Source organism: Electrophorus electricus, chromosome 14 (genome assembly GCF_013358815.1).
Source record: "Electrophorus electricus isolate fEleEle1 chromosome 14, fEleEle1.pri, whole genome shotgun sequence".
NCBI lineage: Eukaryota > Metazoa > Chordata > Actinopteri > Gymnotiformes > Gymnotidae > Electrophorus > Electrophorus electricus.
This window is the reverse complement of record NC_049548.1, coordinates 16219721-16238572: the sequence shown is the minus strand read 5'-3', so window position 1 is coordinate 16238572 and position 18852 is coordinate 16219721. Positions and strand designations below refer to the sequence as shown.

Genomic DNA, 18852 nt, shown 5'->3' with positions numbered 1-18852 from the left:
AGAGGAAGTAGGTAGAACATGAAGAGTGCACGATTGCATATTTTGTGTAGCTAGCTATTTCTTGCAAATCTAAGATTTATTTTTAAAAATAGTGGTTATAATTTGTTATCCGCTTATGCCCAGTCTGTATGCTTTTCGATTGCTCTGGGTGGCGGTATACTGCTATTTAGCTGCTTAGCCGAATACGAACTCGACGAACACGCATGCGCAAAAAACGAGACAAAAATATGGCGGCTTCGATTGAAAGCTCCAAATGTAGCGAGAGCAATTTGAGGAAAAGACGTGGCGAAAATCTCACTTCAGCGAAGCAGACAGTCGACAGCACTGAATCAGAAAATGACATATCTAAATACGATAAGAAAGAAAAGATTACGTTGCAAACGGGGACTTACTGGCTTACTAGGATTGTTCTTTTGCGATCCATTGCTTTCATTTACTGTACGGGTTTTTTTGTATTTTACCTACACTAAGTAATGCATAATTAGCTGATTTTTAAAATATTGCGTTTATATCTAAAAATTACAAGTATTGTTGTTAGCTTAACATTCCAATTAAACAGCGTTTCCTTTATTGTCATCCTATAGGTTAGTTATCTTAGCTAAGTTATTTTAGTTGTAGCTATAGTTTAAACATTTGATAACTTTTCTATTTTATTGAAGTTAGAACTTTGAATACTGTGGTACTACTACTTGAGTAATAATCAAATATTACACCCATGTAATATAAGCCCATATAGATTACTTTTCCAATGCATCTGTATGTTGAATTCAGGTGTGCAACATTTGTTTATTGATTGCTTTCTCTTTTCGAAGTTGTCGCCTTTGGTGTGGCTTACAACCAGAACAAGCAGCTGATTGGTGAGAGAGGCCTCATGCCCTGCAAAGAGTACCTGCGTAGCGTCAAGCGCTATGTGGGCGGTAAGATCGGTATGGCAGCGCTGGCATATACCCCATCTATTCTCTGGTTCATGGACTGGGAAGACATGGATGCCAACCTGGATGCCATTGCCCTGGTTGGATTGGCACTGTCTGGTTTTGTTCTGCTATCAGGGAGGGCCAACATGATCATAATGGCAGTCCTATGGATCCTTTATCACTCTATTGTGAGTGTTGGTCAGCTCTGGTGAGTATCCAAACTATGGACACACACACCCATCCATGTGCAGTCTTATTGGAACTATTAGAACGTCACAGTATTGCATAGGTCTAATAGTCCATCTACTGCTCTCATCCCAAATGGCCAAAATATGACGTTTTAAACCACATGTATGTGCTGTCACAATAGAATGGCAGATATTTCGAGTAGCACAGCTTTTGATGCATGATGCTTAGTGTTGGATTATTTAGAGCAAAACTGTTCATCTTTGTGGACAAACATAACCTTTCTTTGGTTTCCTTTTAGGTATTCCTTTGGTAAGTATAGTGCTCTTTTAAAGTCATTGTCTTTATTTCCTTGCATTTAATACAAATAATGCTTATGTGTGCGTGTGTGTGTGTGTGTGTGTTTGCATGTGTACAGGCTGGGAGAGCCAGCTCTTAGAGACTGGGTTTCTGGGAATCTTCCTGTGTCCATTCTGGAGCCTGGCACAGATGCCCCGACACTGTCCGCCATCACATATCTCCATCTGGACCTTCCGCTGGCTCATAGTGCGAATCATGCTGGGTGCAGTGAGTGCATACACATGCACAATGACACATGTGCACAGACACATACAAACACAGCAAATACGTGCATGCAAATCTATGCGCGCTTGCATGCACGTGTGCACACACACACAAACACATGCACAATGACATACATACACAGATGCAAATATGCAGATGCATGCATGCAAACACACTCATGCACACACTTAAATGCCTCAGCCCTCAGAGCTGACTCAGAGTCCACTCCCACACATTTTCCCTTGTGATGAGGAAAACCATTTCTCGTGGTTGAAGCATTAAATACCTTTGTGTTTGGCCAGCTATTTTACAGTCTCTGTGATTTCTGAAAAACATTAGCACTATCAAAGCATTTACATTTTGTGTGCCAAATTATGGAGGTTGCTACAATGGTGAGCATCTCCATTTAAAACGTAAAGGGCGAAATGTCTTGTTTGTTCAATAAAGTTGGTGCCAGGACTATAATTGCCTTTATGTGCTTGCGTGTATAAAAAGCCAATAGCTGTCTTGGTGTGAAGAAGGAAACCCTGCTGTTTGAGTCTTTATAGGTTAAAAGATCGATTGATTTTGTGGGGTTTAATAGTAATGTAAAGCTTGTCATTGATTTGTTGTTAGGGGATTCTTCTGTCAAAAACAATTATGAAAATGACGTGAGCTCTCATTTAGCAGTTTACATTTTCAGCATTTGGCAGATGCTCTTATCCAGAGCAGCTTTCATATTTGTCAGTATGACACTGTAATTTCCCTGACAATTGGACCTTTGAGCAGGTCACAATGGATGGCTTATTTTTTATGATGAACCAAACAACTACTGTAGTTGATTAATTACTCTATTGTGAGTGTTGGTCAGCTCTGGTGAGTATCCAAACTATGGACACACACACCCATCCAATAGAAATTGATTAATTTCTAAATTTATTTCCCAGTATAATAGTAAACATCTTTCATGAGATTTCCAGCCATTCTATAGTTTTGTCACTGTTTTCATGTTGACTATTAATTGTTGCTCATAAATAACATCTCAAACTGTATATTATGACTTTAGAAACATATCCAGAAATATTCTTCTGCTAACCCTACATGTCACTGTGAAGCCAACTCTTAACATGTTGCTGGCTGGCTGCCATGTGTTATCTGTAAGCAAGCAAGCTTCAGCTTGCAAGCAAATTGGGAAATTGCATCAAAATGCATATATCACCATCCTCACATGTAACACTCTATATTGACATTCTCTGTTATCACTGCATATAGGCTATTTATTCATTTTCAGCCTTCAATTTGAAAGTTGTCTTTCCAAATTAAACGGTAAGTCATTGTGAGATGGTAATAGTTGTGGATAATTACAGCCTGCAATACAATTGCACATATTCACAGATTTATAAAGAGGCTAGAATGGATGTTGAATTGACACACTGGTTTTTTGGCAATGTTGGAAAACCAGAAAAACACACAAGGTATGAATGAGTTTTTAGAGATGACTAAGAATTTGAGAGAACATCATTGCAAAACTAAGCAATACCTGTTCAATTACAGGTTTTAGTCTCCCTTGGATTCCTGGCAACTGGTCACTTGCCGAGGGAATTAACTGAAATATCAGGGATACCCAAGCAGTCCTAAAGTGCTATCATGCCAGCTGTGTTGGTTGGCATAATTAAAGTCACATATCAGTACAGCCAATACTCTTACACTGTGGGTGAACATGAAAACAAAATTTGCAACAGTGTCAGTTTTCCCAAATGTAATGGAAGAAATTGCCTGCACTCATGCTACAGCTCCTGCAGGTGGCAGAGGCTATCCCCAGCAGCTCTTTTACCCCATTTCATAACCCTCATAGTGTAGAAGAGAGATGTTCCGATAACGTGCATCATTTGGCTTCTCATTGAAAGAAAGACGTCTGGATATATCAGGTGGGAGACTGCAGTACCAGGCAAAAAAATGTCCACTGGAGTGTAGGCTTTCCCCCTGCCAGTGGTACTTGCACTCTTTGCCTTTGCAAAGTGAGTCACTTCTTTGCATCAACTTTTAAATCTGTCTATTTTTCTTATCCACCTCTGCAACAGTGTGCTTGTGGAACGACCACTCTTGACTGCTGGGGCTTTGTGCTGCCACTCAAACCTTAATTTTTTGGCAATGCCACTGCTGTGGCCACCAAGCAACATATTCTTCCTTGCCTGAATCTCTGTCACAAGAATCTCCACCTCACATTCTGAAAAACAGTTTGCTTTACCATTGTTGCCACTATCTGTGCAAGATGCATCACATATTTAAGTATTCATGAGGCAAATTGCATTTACCGTTTTTGGATATTTGTGGGTGGTTATAGGGTGAGTCATGAGGCTCATTTACCTACCACATTTTCAAAAATATTATGACTTATAAAAGTGATATAGGAAAACTATGCGCTGAAATGCTGTTAAACCCTTGACCAGCTGGGTAGCATTTATGATGCCAGAAAACATTAAACCAACTGTCACACAATGTCACAATATCGGGCACTGTAGTTTATGCACCTTGTCACTCAATAAAAATTCTTCTTCCCACTTTATCTTAAGGGTATGATCAAGATCAGAGGAGACAGCTGTTGGCTAGATCTGACCTGCATGGACTATCACTATGAGGTGTGTTTACAGTGGAGAGCCCCTCTTTAATGTGGAGAAATTATTGTTGTCATGCTATTCATGAGCATATTACAGTTGCTCCCGGAATCTTCTTCATATGTATCTTTTAAATATTTTGCCAAAATACAAACTTTTTTTGTGCTGGATGCCTACCCAGACACAGCCTGTTCCTAGCCCCATTTCCTACTACTTGCATCACTCCCCATGGTGGTTCCATCGCTTCGAGACCCTCAGCAATCACTTCATCGAGCTCGTGGTGCCTTTCTTCACGTTCATGGGCCGACGCATGTGCATGGTGAATGGAACACTACAGATCCTCTTCCAGGTCCAGCACGCGCACACACTTGTAGACGCTCACTCATTTTTATTAACAGCATAATTATTTTTAAAATCTGGTGGCTGGTGAAGTCAGTAATTAATTGGTTTGTGTGGCCAAGTTGGCTGGCATTGTTTCATCCAGTGGCAGCAAGAAGCTTTCACAACTGAAAAAACTGATCAGGGCTGGCTTTTAAAAATTATTTTTTGACACCTATAAAGCAATTATGGAAGTGCTGATGAAGCTAGGAAAGCTATAATTTAGGATTAGGTTGTAAATGATAGCTAATGTTATGGTCAGATAAATGTTACAGCACATAATATAGCAGATCATGTCATGTGTGCTCTATAACATGCTTGTACTTGTGTGTATGTGTGTGTGCTATAGGTTGCTTTGATAATCAGTGGCAATCTGAGTTTCCTGAACTGGCTAACTATAGTGCCTAGTTTAGCCTGTTTTGATGACTTGGCACTGGCTTCTCTGTTCTGGCCCTCTGGAGGACCTTGGCAGACCTTAATGAAGTTACAGAAAGAGAAGGCAGAAGGAACAAGCTCTCCAGCCACTAAAGGTGTGGGGGACTTCTGTAAACGTTTAGAGAATTTCATTTTATAGTTGTACTAAGTCTTAAAAAGTGAAATTGTGAAACCCCAAAAGAAGTCTAGGTTTTTCTTTTTTCTGTCTTAAGGTATGTTCATAAGGCGTGTGGTGAACGTGGCTTTGGGAATTTTGATTGCATATCTGAGTGTTCCTGTGGTGATCAACCTTCTAAGCCCTAGACAGGTGATGAACACTTCGTTTGATCCCCTCCGCATTGTGAACACTTATGGGGCTTTTGGCAGGTGAAGCTCACCCACACACCCACCCACCCTAATTTTCTGAAATATTTCATCATAGTGGGGCATCTTGTTTTTTCCACAAGATTGCAAAACACAAGTCTGCCATTCTGTCACCATCTCTCGTACAGTCTCTCTCACACAGTCTCTCTCTGCAGTATCACTAAGGAGCGGACGGAGGTGGTGTTCCAGGGCACGTTGAGTGCTAACCACACTGATGAGGGGGTGGTGTGGGAGGAGTATGAGTTCCTGTGTAAGCCTGGAGCTGTGGACAGAAGACCCTGCCTCATCACCCCTTACCACTACAGGCTAGACTGGCTCATGTGGTTTGCAGCCTTCCAGGTAAGTACAATCTACTCAGACCAAACAAGCAATGGTTTTAAAGGTTGTCTTACTCAGCAAAGATGGAGAATTATGAAGAGCAGTAACTCGCCAGTGGCACAGTTTTTGCTATTTTGGATTTGTGCCCCAACATATTCAAATTAAACAGTAACAGTTTTAAAGTGCAAAATGTGAGCTTCGTTTCAAGGGTGTGAACTTATTTGGTACATTGCTAGGAAGCAAGACTTTATTGATGACCTTTGCAATCGCATGGTCCATGTAGTGCATGACTAAAGAATATTTTCAATTATGATGAAAGACTGTTGAAGCAAACAAGGAAATGGGATATAGGCATAGATGTGACAAAAGCTACCACAACAAGAATATACTAGCATGACCTCAAGAGTGGTAACCCAAGCCATGCAAAAGTTTATGTAACAGAAATACTGGGATATAATTTGCTAAAACATGCATAAAAGGCTGCTTGAGCTCCAAAACAAACTGATAGGATTATCACTGTGTATTACAGTGGTAGAACAAGGGATATGTAGAGGAAAGAAGGAACGTTTTAAAGGACAGCACCTCAGCTAAAACATGGTAGTGTGGGAATATATGCTTGACATCAGAACTGGCTTACTGGCCTTTAATCAGGCTATGAGGAACTTGGAAGGGTCCAACGAACTGTTGAGTGTACAAAAATTTCTGAAAAATCAGTAGATTTTTGTAGCATGACATTAACCCTAAATATCATTACTGAAGTAATGATCAAGTTTTCCTGAGCCAAAAAGTGTACTGTCAGTCACTTGCTACCCCAATGAGTGAACAGTTCACTTACTGAGAAGACAAAAAAGTAAGAACTAAAATGGCTGACTTACCTGGCCTGAAGAACAGACTTGGGTAGGACAGTGTGTGGTGCAGAGGTGAGCCCGACATCCCAAAGTGAATGGACTTTGGTCAAATTGGATGGTGCCCTGATATGTCCCGACTCTCAAATGTTATCAATTAATGTGTACTCCTTGTTTTTCCCACATATATGGAAAGGTAAAAAGTAGGTTATGAACACTTATATGCTGATATAAAATATTTATATTACATACTCAAAATCTAACTTCATGTTCCACAATCACAAGTAAGATGTTCACATCATTAATTGCCAATGATTTAATGTCAGGGATGCATATTGTTCCCCAGAAGCAAAAATCAACAAATTAAAGAGCAAGTGATCTAATAAAGTAATGATGTGCTTCACAAAATGCTAAGAGAGTGAAAGCGAGAGTGAAATTTCCTAATTGTTCATCAGTTGGAGAACCATTTTATTCTACTTGCATAGCTGTCTTAGTTAATAGCTAATGTAATCAGAACTGGCTAGTAAGCATAGCTGAATATACATCCGAGTAACTAATCATATCAGATATAAATATTACTAAATGTAGTAAATAAAAGATTAAAGGTTAAAGCTCACATACCTAACTTTAAATTTGTCTGTTGTTCCACTTCAAATGTAGTGTGTACAGAGTGTGTACAGAGCTGAAACAACTAAAACTAAACAACTAAAACTGCCACTGACATTCTGCACTGGATCTTAAATTTATGAACAATGACTCTCTCTGCACTGCAGAGGGCAATGTTCATCATGTCTAAAGTGTGGAATGAATAAAACTGATTAAGTATCTAAATGCACTCTGGAATGAGTCTTTCAGGCCCAGGCTTTTCAGAATTACTGTATATGTCAATGTGTTGTGTGGAAAAAGAGAGAGGAGGAGATACTGTTATTCTTTAGGACCTCCCTTGAAGAGTGTATATTAATACTAAGAAGCACATAATGTTGTACTGCAACATAATTTTGCTCTTTCTCTCTCACTAGACATATGAACATAATGAATGGGTCATACAGATAGCAGGCAGACTGTTGGCCAACGACTCCACTGTGTTGTCTTTAATGGCACACAATCCATTTCAGAGCAGAGAGAAACCTCGGTAAGATGCAGAACATCAAAAAAAATTTTTCCAGTGAATATATCCTGGAGAGGATTATGAAGAAAAATGTGTGCATTTTCACCAACGTGCTTTCTAATGAATTCACCTTTAGTCGTTACATTAGCCTAATCATAAAAACATCATAGCACGTTATACAACTTTTTTTCATACCATTATATTGTAGTCATTTTTATTAAAAATATATATTTATTTGAAAATTATAGACTATAGTTTGTTTATCAAGAGATATGTTTTATCATCTTAATCAAGCACTTGACTGATGCTGTTCGTTCTGGGAGGTAGCAGTGAATTTGCCAAGTGAAAGCTCCAGCAGTGTATGCCACTAGCACATCATTGTCATTATTATGTTGAGCCTGCCATCCAAGTAATGTCCAGTCAGCACTGGTCCTGAGGTCAGAAACTGACCAGGAATCAATGCTGTAGCATGTGACTGAGAAAGGGTGCGTGGCAGCTGTTGGAGCTTGTGAACTTCACTTATAAGACAAAATGGCCACTGAGTGTAACTACAGGGTTGTCATTTCTAGTGAACCTGATGACTGTATGTGTCTGTCATGTTTCCATACCTTCTTTGTCTTTAGGTGGGTACGAGGTGAACACTTCAGGTATAAGTTTACCAAGCCTGGCAGAGCCACTGCCGCACAGGGAAAGTGGTGGGTCAGGAAGCGCATTGGACCTTACTTCCCACCGGTCAACTTGGAAGGCCTCAGGAGTTACTTTCGGTCCAGGAACTGGCATCAACCGGACAGCTATTGACCTGATTCATGGACTGAGACGTGACTACGCAACTTGGCCAACAGCTTTGCGTCCCTATATTGAAGAATTTCACTGACAGCAGTGTGTCAGACTGGGCTTGAATGACTTTGTGAAATAAAGCTTCAAGTATCTGTATCAGCAGTTTTTAAGAACTTTGAGAAGGGACTTTTGATTTCAACAGATTAATCTGAGCTATAATAGGCCTCTAAGGAAATTTAAAGTCTATAACACAGGTGATAATGACAAAATTGCTGGAATAGACTTGGTAAATTCAAATGATACATCCAACATTTATTTCCACATTGGATGTATATAATTAAATAAAATTATTACCACAGTGTTTTATATGATAACATCTTTATCTTTTATTACTATAATTAAACTGACAGGTTTAGGTTTTGAACATGAAGACAAATGCTAATTAAATGCTAAGATGTTATGAAGTGTGATAAATTGCTCAATTCCTGCTGCAGTGCCTGTAACCAGTCAGACTCACTCTGAACATCCATTCTAGTTCTTAATTTGTTCACCACTGTCCAGTCTGCGTTTGATGAGTAGGATTTTACTAAGATTGTGCAGACCCAAAAGACCCTGAACCAGATGAATAAAATGTCCCATGTCTTAAAGTCTGTCTCAACAGATGTGTGAAACAGCAAGCTGGCTTAAACTGAGCTCTCCAGTCTCAGAGTATACAGACAGTTCCGTTTTTGATAAAAGTGAATATCCTCGTGGTGTATGGAGAACTTCTCATGTCTCTGTTTATTAAAAACAAACAAAATAGAAAAATATTGGCTGCTTACTGATAGGATAATAGGACGATAAGATACTAAGATAAAACAATAGTGGTTTAAACCTAAACGTGAATACAAAAATCAAACAAAAAAAGCCCACTTCATTATTTTCTTATAAATATACTCTTATACTAAAAAAAAAAAAAATCCAACTACATTTCTGCTAGCAATATCAAATATACTCAGTGCAAATTAATACTTTGCTTAAACAAAGACTGAGTCACCTATAATGATTTCTGCTTTCAAACTTATGCGACTCAAGGGGGAAAAAAAGTGAAAGTGAGTCATTTCCACTTGTAAGTGTTTTTTTCCAAAAGGGCACTTTGTTTTTGGGTGGACTGTAGTTGCTAATCTGGAATACTGAAGGAAACCTGATTAGTATGACATTCAGCCATGAGAAAAATTGTTTTGAACATTTTGAAATGATCATGATTTCTGCATAAATTGCTCCTAAAGTGTCATCCAAGTCATAATAAATAAAAACTTAACAGACAGCACACATTAAAACAAGCACTTTATGAGAGTTGTTTAAACAACAGCACTTTTAATTTTGATTCCAAAATCTTCGTGTTTTGCATAAGACAGAGTAAAATTTATAATGCTACTAAAATATTTGATAAAATAAAGAAAATTATGACATATAAACTCAAATAAACAATGTATTGGCCCACTTAAGCAAGCAACTGTTGCATCTGTGCTTAAAATACCTGTAGTGTTTGCATTATCTCTATATTGTTTCCAATATTCTCTGTAACATTATACCAGAGTTTAGGAGCTAAAGGCAAAATATCTCCCAATTTACCTGCAGGCACGCCTATGATTACATAGTAGTGAGGTGGTTGGGATGGGCCATAAGGCGTCAAGACATGGGCTTTAAACATCACAAGCAAGACTTTGTAGTCATAGGAAACATAACAGGAAGCCAATATATACTGAGTACGGATTTCTTTCCTACCTGGGACCCAACAAGTCCCATTCTGAACTAGCTAAGATATATTTAAACATTTAAAATGTACATTTTAGGATTCATTCGTGGAGTTTACCTAATTCCAGATAATTTAAAACTACTGCTACGTTAACCTAGGTCCATTGTTCGCTAATAAGCGCTTGACTGGCGCGTAATTATAGGTTTATATGCCGACCTTTTTGTTATTGATTTTGGCGTTTTTTCAGAGAAATCGCGATAAGCACATAACAAAGTGAAAGGCGCAGCAGCGTGTACTGTACCTTTAAGAGGTTCGCGTTCCAACAAGTTGTGTCTCAGAGCTCCCGGGGTGCAACGATGAGATGCGCGCGATGAGCTCGTTGACAACAATCTCGCAAACTGATCTGTACAAGCCACTAGCAAAGACAGAGAAACATAATATTGCACTGGAAGGGGGAATGACATTTTTAACATGAAGGTAACATAAATTAGTTTAACGTCTAAAAGGCTGTTTAACGTAGCAGGTGGGCTTTTCTTGTAAGCAACCATAAAAACAGGTGCGCTGCGTTGAGGGAAAATCTGCGTGAATGTAATGCACATTTAAAAGTTTCACGTCTATAAACAGATATCATCTTAAAATCAACGATATTTTCTCCCGAACGCCTACTACTAACGTTCTCATCATATTACTCTGCTCGGTGGAATTTTATTAGACCTGAAAAAAATAAACCATGTCGAGGAAAAAGGCGACCAAAGGGAAGGGACCTACTGCTTCTCCAAGCAACGGCAAAGAGGAGAAGAGAAGGAAAAGCAGTGCAGGAGCAGCGATTCAGTCTAATGGAGTTCTTCTCCCAAGCCGACCATCTCTAAGCAATAGTGGAGAATTTTATGATATATCATTTAAGGTAAGTTTTGTATCTTCTTATTCTTAAGACATTATATTTCGAAGATATAGCTTTGCGTTAAATTATTTAGTTATTGCATTTTATTTTGAATGTTTTATTTTCTCCTATAGTTGCGCATTCTGTACGGTTTTCGTAGAGTTGCTGTCTTTCCTATACACACCAACTAACTACATGGTACCCGCGAACTGTGGCGTTGGCCACATGCTTTTAGGAGGGGTCATCTGGGTAGGTTTGAGCCGTTCCCGACCGCGACAAGAAGCAGCTTAATGGAAGTAAATGTTCACTCACTTCCCTTGCGCTGTCTGACCCTGGTGAAATTAGGCTAGTCGTTTATTTGACGTGCACGCCACGGCAGCTGTGTCAATAAAGATACAGCAATGTAAACTAGCTAGGAGCGGACAAAGAACGACCGAAGGGCGAACACAAATATGTTGACTATCAAACATGCATGCCAAATCTAAACATTATAATGCTTTGACTCAATTTGTTTAACTGTGAGCCATAATTAGTTAAAGTTTTACAGAGGAGGGGGCGTGGTAGAAAGTTGTTGACACCACGGGGATGCAAAGGCAGGTGACTTGCCTGCTTGCAGTACAACATAAGCCACACCGTCTGTACCATGGTATGATAACCATACCAATCAAAACGGTCTCTTGGGAGAATGCACAATGAATTTCGAGCGGGCAAATGTCATGAAATTCTTTATAAAGCTCGATGCACTGACACGCACAGTCATAGGCATTAGTAAAGCAGTGTAAAGCGTATATATATATATATATATATATATATATATATATATATATATATATATATATATATATATATATATATGCTTTAAAAGAAGTAAAGCATATATGAACACCCAGTCATTGATCTGTTTATCTTGCAATTACAATTTAATTCTAAATTGTGAAGCTGTTTTATGTTTTTGGAAAAGTGATTACTGGTCTGAATATCTGTGCATCTGACCTGACAGTAAACACTACACTGATGAAACTTATAAATAGTGAAGACAGCAAAATATTCACTGTCCCGTAGAAAATTGTTTGGGATGTGACATGAATTCTTAATCTCACCCTTTTTTTATTCCTAGTTTCTATTGCCTAAAACAAATCTAAGTGTAAATATTGGTGAAAATATGAAGTTGATATGCTGACATTTCATAATACTGTATGCAACAAATGTTAACATATAAACATCTGGCTTTGATCCTTTAGAGCTTTAATAAATAATAATAATAAACCATAATGTACAAAGAATACTTGAAAGCTTGGCATAGTCTACAGCATGCCTAAGACTGCAAGTCTACATTGCTTTGTGATATAGCAAAGAAAGTGACAGACTTGCATGGTATAATGTCCCTTCCTCCACATAATCATGTAGGCTGCCCTCCACTGTCAGGCCTCCAAGTCGTGTTTAAAATGCTTTGATGGCACCGGTGTTTGAAGCCGACAGGCCTATTCATTACATGACATCCATAAGTGAAGGTGCTCTTATTATTTTTCACTTAGCCTTTGAAAAATGCATTTATTTATTATTTATTTTTTAAATCACAAACAACTTTTTTTTCAGTTGGGATATCATTCCTCGTAAAAAGCACTATTGTTGTTTGTGGTCAAAACGATCCAAAAACTGACAAAATGTTAAGTGTGTGTCCTCATCAAATATGTGTAAAAAGTGTCTAAATTAAAACTATATACTCTTTGTTGAATGAAACACATTTCTTGAATACTATATTAGGCCTAAAAGTGTTGGTTTTAAATCAGTTTTACGCTCTAAAAAAATGAATGCATTTGCAAGGTAAGCAGATTGGATAACTATCAAGCCTGCTCATGATGAAAGTGAGGTTAAAAAATACAAAAGCTTTAACCCCATTTAAATTTATATAAAATATACATTTTATTTATAGGTGATGCTGGTTGGAGACTCTGGGGTTGGAAAGACTTGCCTGCTTGTTCGTTTCAAAGATGGGGCATTCCTTGCTGGAAGCTTCATTTCAACTGTTGGCATTGACTTTAGGGTAAGTGGCATAAAACATACACTACCAGGATGGGCACACTCACATAAAGTATGCAGTTTTTGTGTGTTAGTTTTGGCAAATCAATGTCAACATTGTGACATTAAATCCATCGTATTCAAGGTTCCTTTAAAATGGTTGTTTTATCACATATAAACAGAGGTGCTTTTGACCTTAAGAAAATCAACTAAATCCACTCTGCCTTTGGTACTGTGACAGAGAAAACTCACTTGGCCAAAAACGCATGTGTGAAAGTGCAGAACATTCCATGAAATGGCCTTGAACAGGTAAATAGTTTGCTGAAACATTTTCTCTGTTGCTATTAAATGAAAAAGCTTTTACTGAGAAATAAAATGCCAGTGCTTTATGAATGGTGAGACAGACAAGATAACAATTTATAAATCACCAGTGGGAAATAAGAGGCATACTGCTGAATGATTTTGTGTATACATGGGAAAAAAAAAACTAAATTGGAAATTCTGACTGATTTCAAAATTTGGCCATACTTGCTCTGATATAGTTGTAGAAAGTGTAGCAAGTCACTGCCTATTTGTACAGTACAAATGAGTGTCATCTAGGTGACCTAAAGACTTGAATTAATTCTTTTATTTCTTCTGTTTAAAGTTGCCTAATCAAGGAGACAATACAATTGCCTTGCCCGTCCTGGTTTCATGGTTATTATAACTGGTTCCTTGGTCCATTTACATTCTGCAATAGAGAGATTGATGTCTATACTGCTAAATGTTAGTAAGGACAGCATATGATGTGATAGTCCTTGAGTTGAACTTAATAGGCAGCTGAGAGTCCTTATGAAATGTATTTGCCCACATGTTTGAGAAACCATTGTAGTAGTCCTCAAACTATAGTAGTTATGTATTGTGCAATAGCTTTTAATTTATAGACCAAATAATTATGTATAGACAAAAATAACTCACCGTGTTTTCTACAAAACGTACACACACATGCAAGACTAATGAAAACCCTACATAAGAAATTAAGAAAAATCTAATAAACACTGGTCAAATATAGTAGCTTCAACATGTAATTGGAAGCATGTATATTACAACTGTGGTAATAATGTATGCTTGTAATGTGTGTTTATTGGCAAGTCACATTCCATTTCAGTGTACATCATTAGGGAAATAGCAGTGATCATAAACTGGATTTAGATGCATGTAAAATCAGGGAAGGACCAGACAGAAGACCATCATAAACTGCTGTAACAGAAGTGAAATACCACAGTTCTTTGAGTGATACTTGGACTAAATATGCCATTAATTGTGAAAAAAAGGCTACTGCTGTTTCATTGATTTCATGATGATTGTTTAGGGTCACAGGTTGACCCAGACGTGTACAGAGTGCTACTTAAGCATGCAGTTCTGGCTGAAAGAAAAAAGTGTCTTCCTGTCAGTGTACTATTGTTAAATTTTGAGCATTATAACCCAAACATTTGGACTGTGTGAGCAATCCACACTACTGCAAAAAATAAAAAACAAATATCAGTGTTTCAAGATTATTAAGTCAAACTCTCAGATGTGAAATTATGCATACAAATTGCACTCTATAATTGGGTTTCCTGAAAGTGGTTTTCTTGTAGATACCTGTGTAGAGCCTGATAACTTGTGTGTTCTGTAAAGCACAAGAGTGCTCACAGTTTTTATTGATGAGTTATATATGTGTGTGTGTCTGCATGAGTTATGTGGGTTTTTTTTTAGATATATATATAATATATTATATGTGTATCTGATGACTGGCATAGCATAGGTGTTGATCGCTCGGCTCTTGTTCTTCCCATTCAGCTGACTTGCCTCACTCTTTGTAGGTATTTGGCAGTAACTTCTGAGCTTGTGGCCTTTTCATGATTCCCATTTGCCTGTGGGATTCCAAGGTACTTGTGGTTGCCCTCAACATCTGCTCTCAACATCTGTTATATTACCTTCTAGTATATTACTTGTCTGTTATGGCCACCTTCCCTCTTCTTGTAACCATACAACCACACTTATCTAGTACAAATGATATACTGATGTCGATGCTATATATCCTGGTGAGATGTCTCATTCACTTGTGTTAGCATTGTACCCTGATATGTGGTGTTGCCCACTATGAAATTTAGCATAGTTTCTTGATGGTGAAATTTATAAACCTATAAACACTTAGAATTCTGCTCTTAATGATTTGCTACTTTAAGAATAGTCAAGTGCTTTCGCTGTCCAATATTGATTTGTAATAAACTCTTATGAGTTTATCTGGCATTACTATCTAGCTAGCTAGCAATGTTTGCTGCAAGGGAGTTTGATGCAGTTGACAAATATTACATATATTTCTCTGAATGTGGTTCACCCAGAAAATTACTTGGCTCTTTACATGATAGATTTGTCTACTCCATTTGTTATGTAAAGTCTGTCTTTCAAACAATTCCATGCATTATACAGATTTCATTTACATACTTGTCCAGGAAGAATGTCATTAATTCTGCAGCCAACCTTTTCCTCTTAGTGAGTAATAATTCTTTCTTTCTATCCCAATATTGATGCTTGTTTTATTGCGATTTATTTATTTATTTATTTGCATGTGTCGATGCAGGGTGCTTACCAGATTTCACCATGCTTTCTTAGCCAAACACATGGAGATGGAAGTGTGGAGTATTGGGGCATTGACGGATGCCCCATAAAGTGACTTACAGGAAGTCACTGTAAACACAAATCAAGATTCCATCTGGAATTTGTTTTTTTATAACCGTCACCTAATACATGTGCTGATGCCATTGCTAAAATAATTAGTTTATTTGGATTAGTAAGAAATGGGGGAAATCGACTAAATGCACCTTTTAAGGGCTTTAAATATCATATGTAAGACTTTGTAGTGAAGGAGTAATTTTGAATGGCAACCAGTGCAAATTAAACAAAACTGGAACAATGTGCTCTTACTTTTTTGGTAAGAACATAGGCTGCCTTGTTCTGAAATACCTAAGCTTATTTAAAGAGACAGTAGCCAGCCTTCAAAAGACGGCATTTGCCTCATCAAGCAATTATGAAAGCATGCATTAGTTTTGTAGCATGATTCACACTTGGAATATTTGTTTCCTTAATGATGTACAGTTTTGTATGTGTTATATATGGAACTCAAGTGATAGACCACCAATAAGAGTTCTACCAAGGTTCTTAACCATGACTTTTGTTTTTTTTTCTTTTTCAGAATGACTGTCAAATTCTAGGATTAATAAAAAATAAAAAAAATATTTAAAAAAACACCTTGCTTCAGCCAGAATTAGTACTTATCAGTTACTAGTCATTCAGGTTTTTATGTCTTTAAAGTTGTCTTTAACAGTTTGCACAGCTGTGTTGGAAATCTTAGCCAAACTGGGATAGGTATGACTGTGTGTATTATTCATCATTTTGTTTGTGACTTATGTCTGAAGGTAAATGAACAAGGAGTGAACAATAGGAGTGAGGAGTGAACAATAAGAAGCATTACAATGAACCTTGTGGGACACCATGGTGTCTTTTACACACTAAAATTCCCATTCATGCTAGCAAACATATAATGACTTATCAAGTCAGACTGAAACCAGGAAAGGACATGTACCTAAACCAATTATGTTTTAGACTCTATCAAAGTATTACAGATGATATTGTCACATACTGCACTCCAGTCCAGCAGGACCAAAATCAGTACCATAGTCAGTGGAAAGGAGATTGCCATTACCACTATAGCTAATGCTGATTCTGTATTATGATACTTCTGGAAACCAGACTGAAATACTTTCCTTTTTTTTTTACTAATTACATAAGAATCAAGCTGCCAGGAAACATTTTTCACTAAAATTTTAAATATAAAAAAAGGTTATAAATATGGTCATTAGAGAGGTCAGATGTGTCAAGATGTGGTTTCCTAAGGAAAAGCCTAACAACTGCTAGCTTGAAACAATTACATAACCCAGGCTGATTTTAATTCATTTATTCACTGAATTGGTCTTTATTCTGTGGGGCACACTCTTCTGTAACTGTGTGAACCCCATCTGCCAATCACCAATATCAACAGTAAATTTACAATGAACTCAGAAAAATTGTAATCCACAAAAAATAAAATGTAGTAAATAATGATTTAACACAACTAAGATTTGTGTACTTTATACTGAATTATCATTTGTTATTTAGTGCTATAGAGGAAGCTGGGTTATTACAGCAGGAAAAAGGTAACTGCAGAATTTCCATTAAACTTCATCATACTCTAGTAAACTGCTCTTTATTTACATTGCCCCATACAACCGTAATAACAGTAATAAAAGTAATAATTACAGTAAATGACTGATTTCACTTTTACTTTACTTTTAGTGGCATGGTTTTCCACTGCAATTTTAAGGTACTCTGCTAAAATATATACCCAGGAACAGTCAGTTACATTGAACAATGAAATTCTTATTTTGCTTCCCTTCCATTTTCACTAAGAAATGAATAATAATAATAAAAAAAACTTGTTTATGAAAAAAAAGAAAAAGAAGATAAAAAAAATAAAGACCAGTAATAAAATAGATGATATTATGTACAAATAAGTTAGGGGGTAGTAAGCTTTTACAATAAACTCTTCAATATCTTTTATTATGATGTGCAAAGTGCTCATTGAAATGTAGAGGTTGACTGTGCAAAAAAAACAACAAAAAAAAAAAAACAGTAAAGATGCAGTAAAAATGGACTTCTGGTTCTGACTTGGCCATTTATTTCAACTATTTATATGGTCCTTTTAACTTGTTTAAACATTCAGTAACTGTTTTCGAATAAGCTTTCCCATTTCTCGAAGGCCTTTCAATCTTTTGAGTCTTAGTGAGCTCAGAATATTACAGAGCACTGGGCAAGGGCACTGGCACCTGACAACAGGGACAGGAGTTCTGCACCATTGGCAGAAAGAATGAATGTCCTTGTGACGCCCATATGAATGCATCTCCAGCTTCAGCTAAGAGCCTTCACATACTCTTCTACAGGCAGTCACTGGAGCATAGTAGCTTTTCTTACTCTCTCTCACTCACACACACACACACACACACACACACACACACACACGCAGACAAACACAAATATCATCATAAACTGAATACAAAACAGCATGACTCAAACCCCATAAAAAGATGGGCAATATGTTTGTATACAAAACCATGTCCATAATTTGGTGTGCTCGCTATTACCAGCAAAAACATGGCACACACATTTTGCATGCTCATCTCTCCAAGTTGTTTCTAATATACTCTGTGTGCTCCTAGTTACCCTAATGCACATTTTTAAAAACTCTCAATTTAATATCCTCTCATATTGGTGATCTCAGAGCCCTAGACTGTCACCGTACAAAACTGAATGCAATTTGTATGTGTTCTCTTAACCCAAAAGAAATAAACAAAAAAAATTGTTACATCGTTTGCCTACTTCTATAGCCAGGCGATCTCATTTTAGAAGATAAGGTCTGATTAGAAATCAGGCTTTGAATAAGAATCAGGCTTGATCAGACAGTGATATGAAATATGATGGGCTTTCCCCTTATCAGTGGAGTCACAGATTTAATACAGCCAGCTGTCCGTTTTCACATTAGCTCAGAACCTGCTGGTAGTCTTGCTGGTAGTCTTTTTAGCTGGGGCAGAATTACTGTAATTTATGATTATTTATGATTTTGTGGTTTATTAGGTTTTTATTAATGGGTGGTGTGATGTACTTGCCATTCTTTCT

General features: G+C 37.4%; 2 protein-coding genes across 4 annotated transcripts in view; both read left to right on the top strand.

Annotated features, from left to right (window-relative positions):
- Window positions 1–203: 203 nt before the first annotated feature.
- Window positions 204–9129, top strand: lmf1 (lipase maturation factor 1). Of its 3 annotated transcripts, none has more exons than XM_027005067.2 (11): window positions 204–438; window positions 813–1122; window positions 1402–1412; window positions 1519–1667; window positions 4217–4282; window positions 4440–4607; window positions 4986–5166; window positions 5284–5437; window positions 5590–5773; window positions 7617–7729; window positions 8329–9129. In XM_027005067.2, the coding sequence occupies exons 1-11, from the start codon at window positions 204–206 to the stop codon at window positions 8501–8503; spliced, it is 1746 nt and encodes a 581-aa protein (XP_026860868.2). In that variant the 3' UTR covers window positions 8504–9129. The 3 variants fall into 3 exon arrangements, with proteins under 3 accessions (XP_026860868.2, XP_035389707.1, XP_026860869.2); XM_035533814.1 differs by having other exon boundaries at window positions 226–438; window positions 1519–1646; XM_027005068.2 differs by having other exon boundaries at window positions 226–438; window positions 4440–4577.
- Window positions 9130–10570: 1441 nt separating this feature from the next.
- The window catches only part of LOC113574258 (ras-related protein Rab-26), a 66540-nt gene continuing 58258 nt past the window's right edge, over window positions 10571–18852 (top strand). Inside the window, exons 1-3 of the mRNA XM_027005033.2 lie at window positions 10571–10697; window positions 10933–11124; window positions 13034–13144. Coding sequence (XP_026860834.2) covers window positions 10951–11124; window positions 13034–13144 — 285 coding nt within the window. The 5' untranslated portion in view covers window positions 10571–10697; window positions 10933–10950. The remainder of the gene's footprint in view (window positions 10698–10932; window positions 11125–13033; window positions 13145–18852) is intronic.

Excerpts from the sequence above, each read along its gene's own strand:
- lmf1 (XM_027005067.2), top strand. The coding sequence starts at position 204 with ATGCGCAAAAAACGAGACAAAAATATGGCGGCTTCGATTGAAAGCTCC. Across the intron at positions 5,438-5,589 it reads ACTTATGGGGCTTTTGGCAG|TATCACTAAGGAGCGGACGG; the intron begins GTGAAGCTCACC and ends CTCTCTCTGCAG. Across the intron at positions 7,730-8,328 it reads CAGAGCAGAGAGAAACCTCG|GTGGGTACGAGGTGAACACT; the intron begins GTAAGATGCAGA and ends CTTTGTCTTTAG.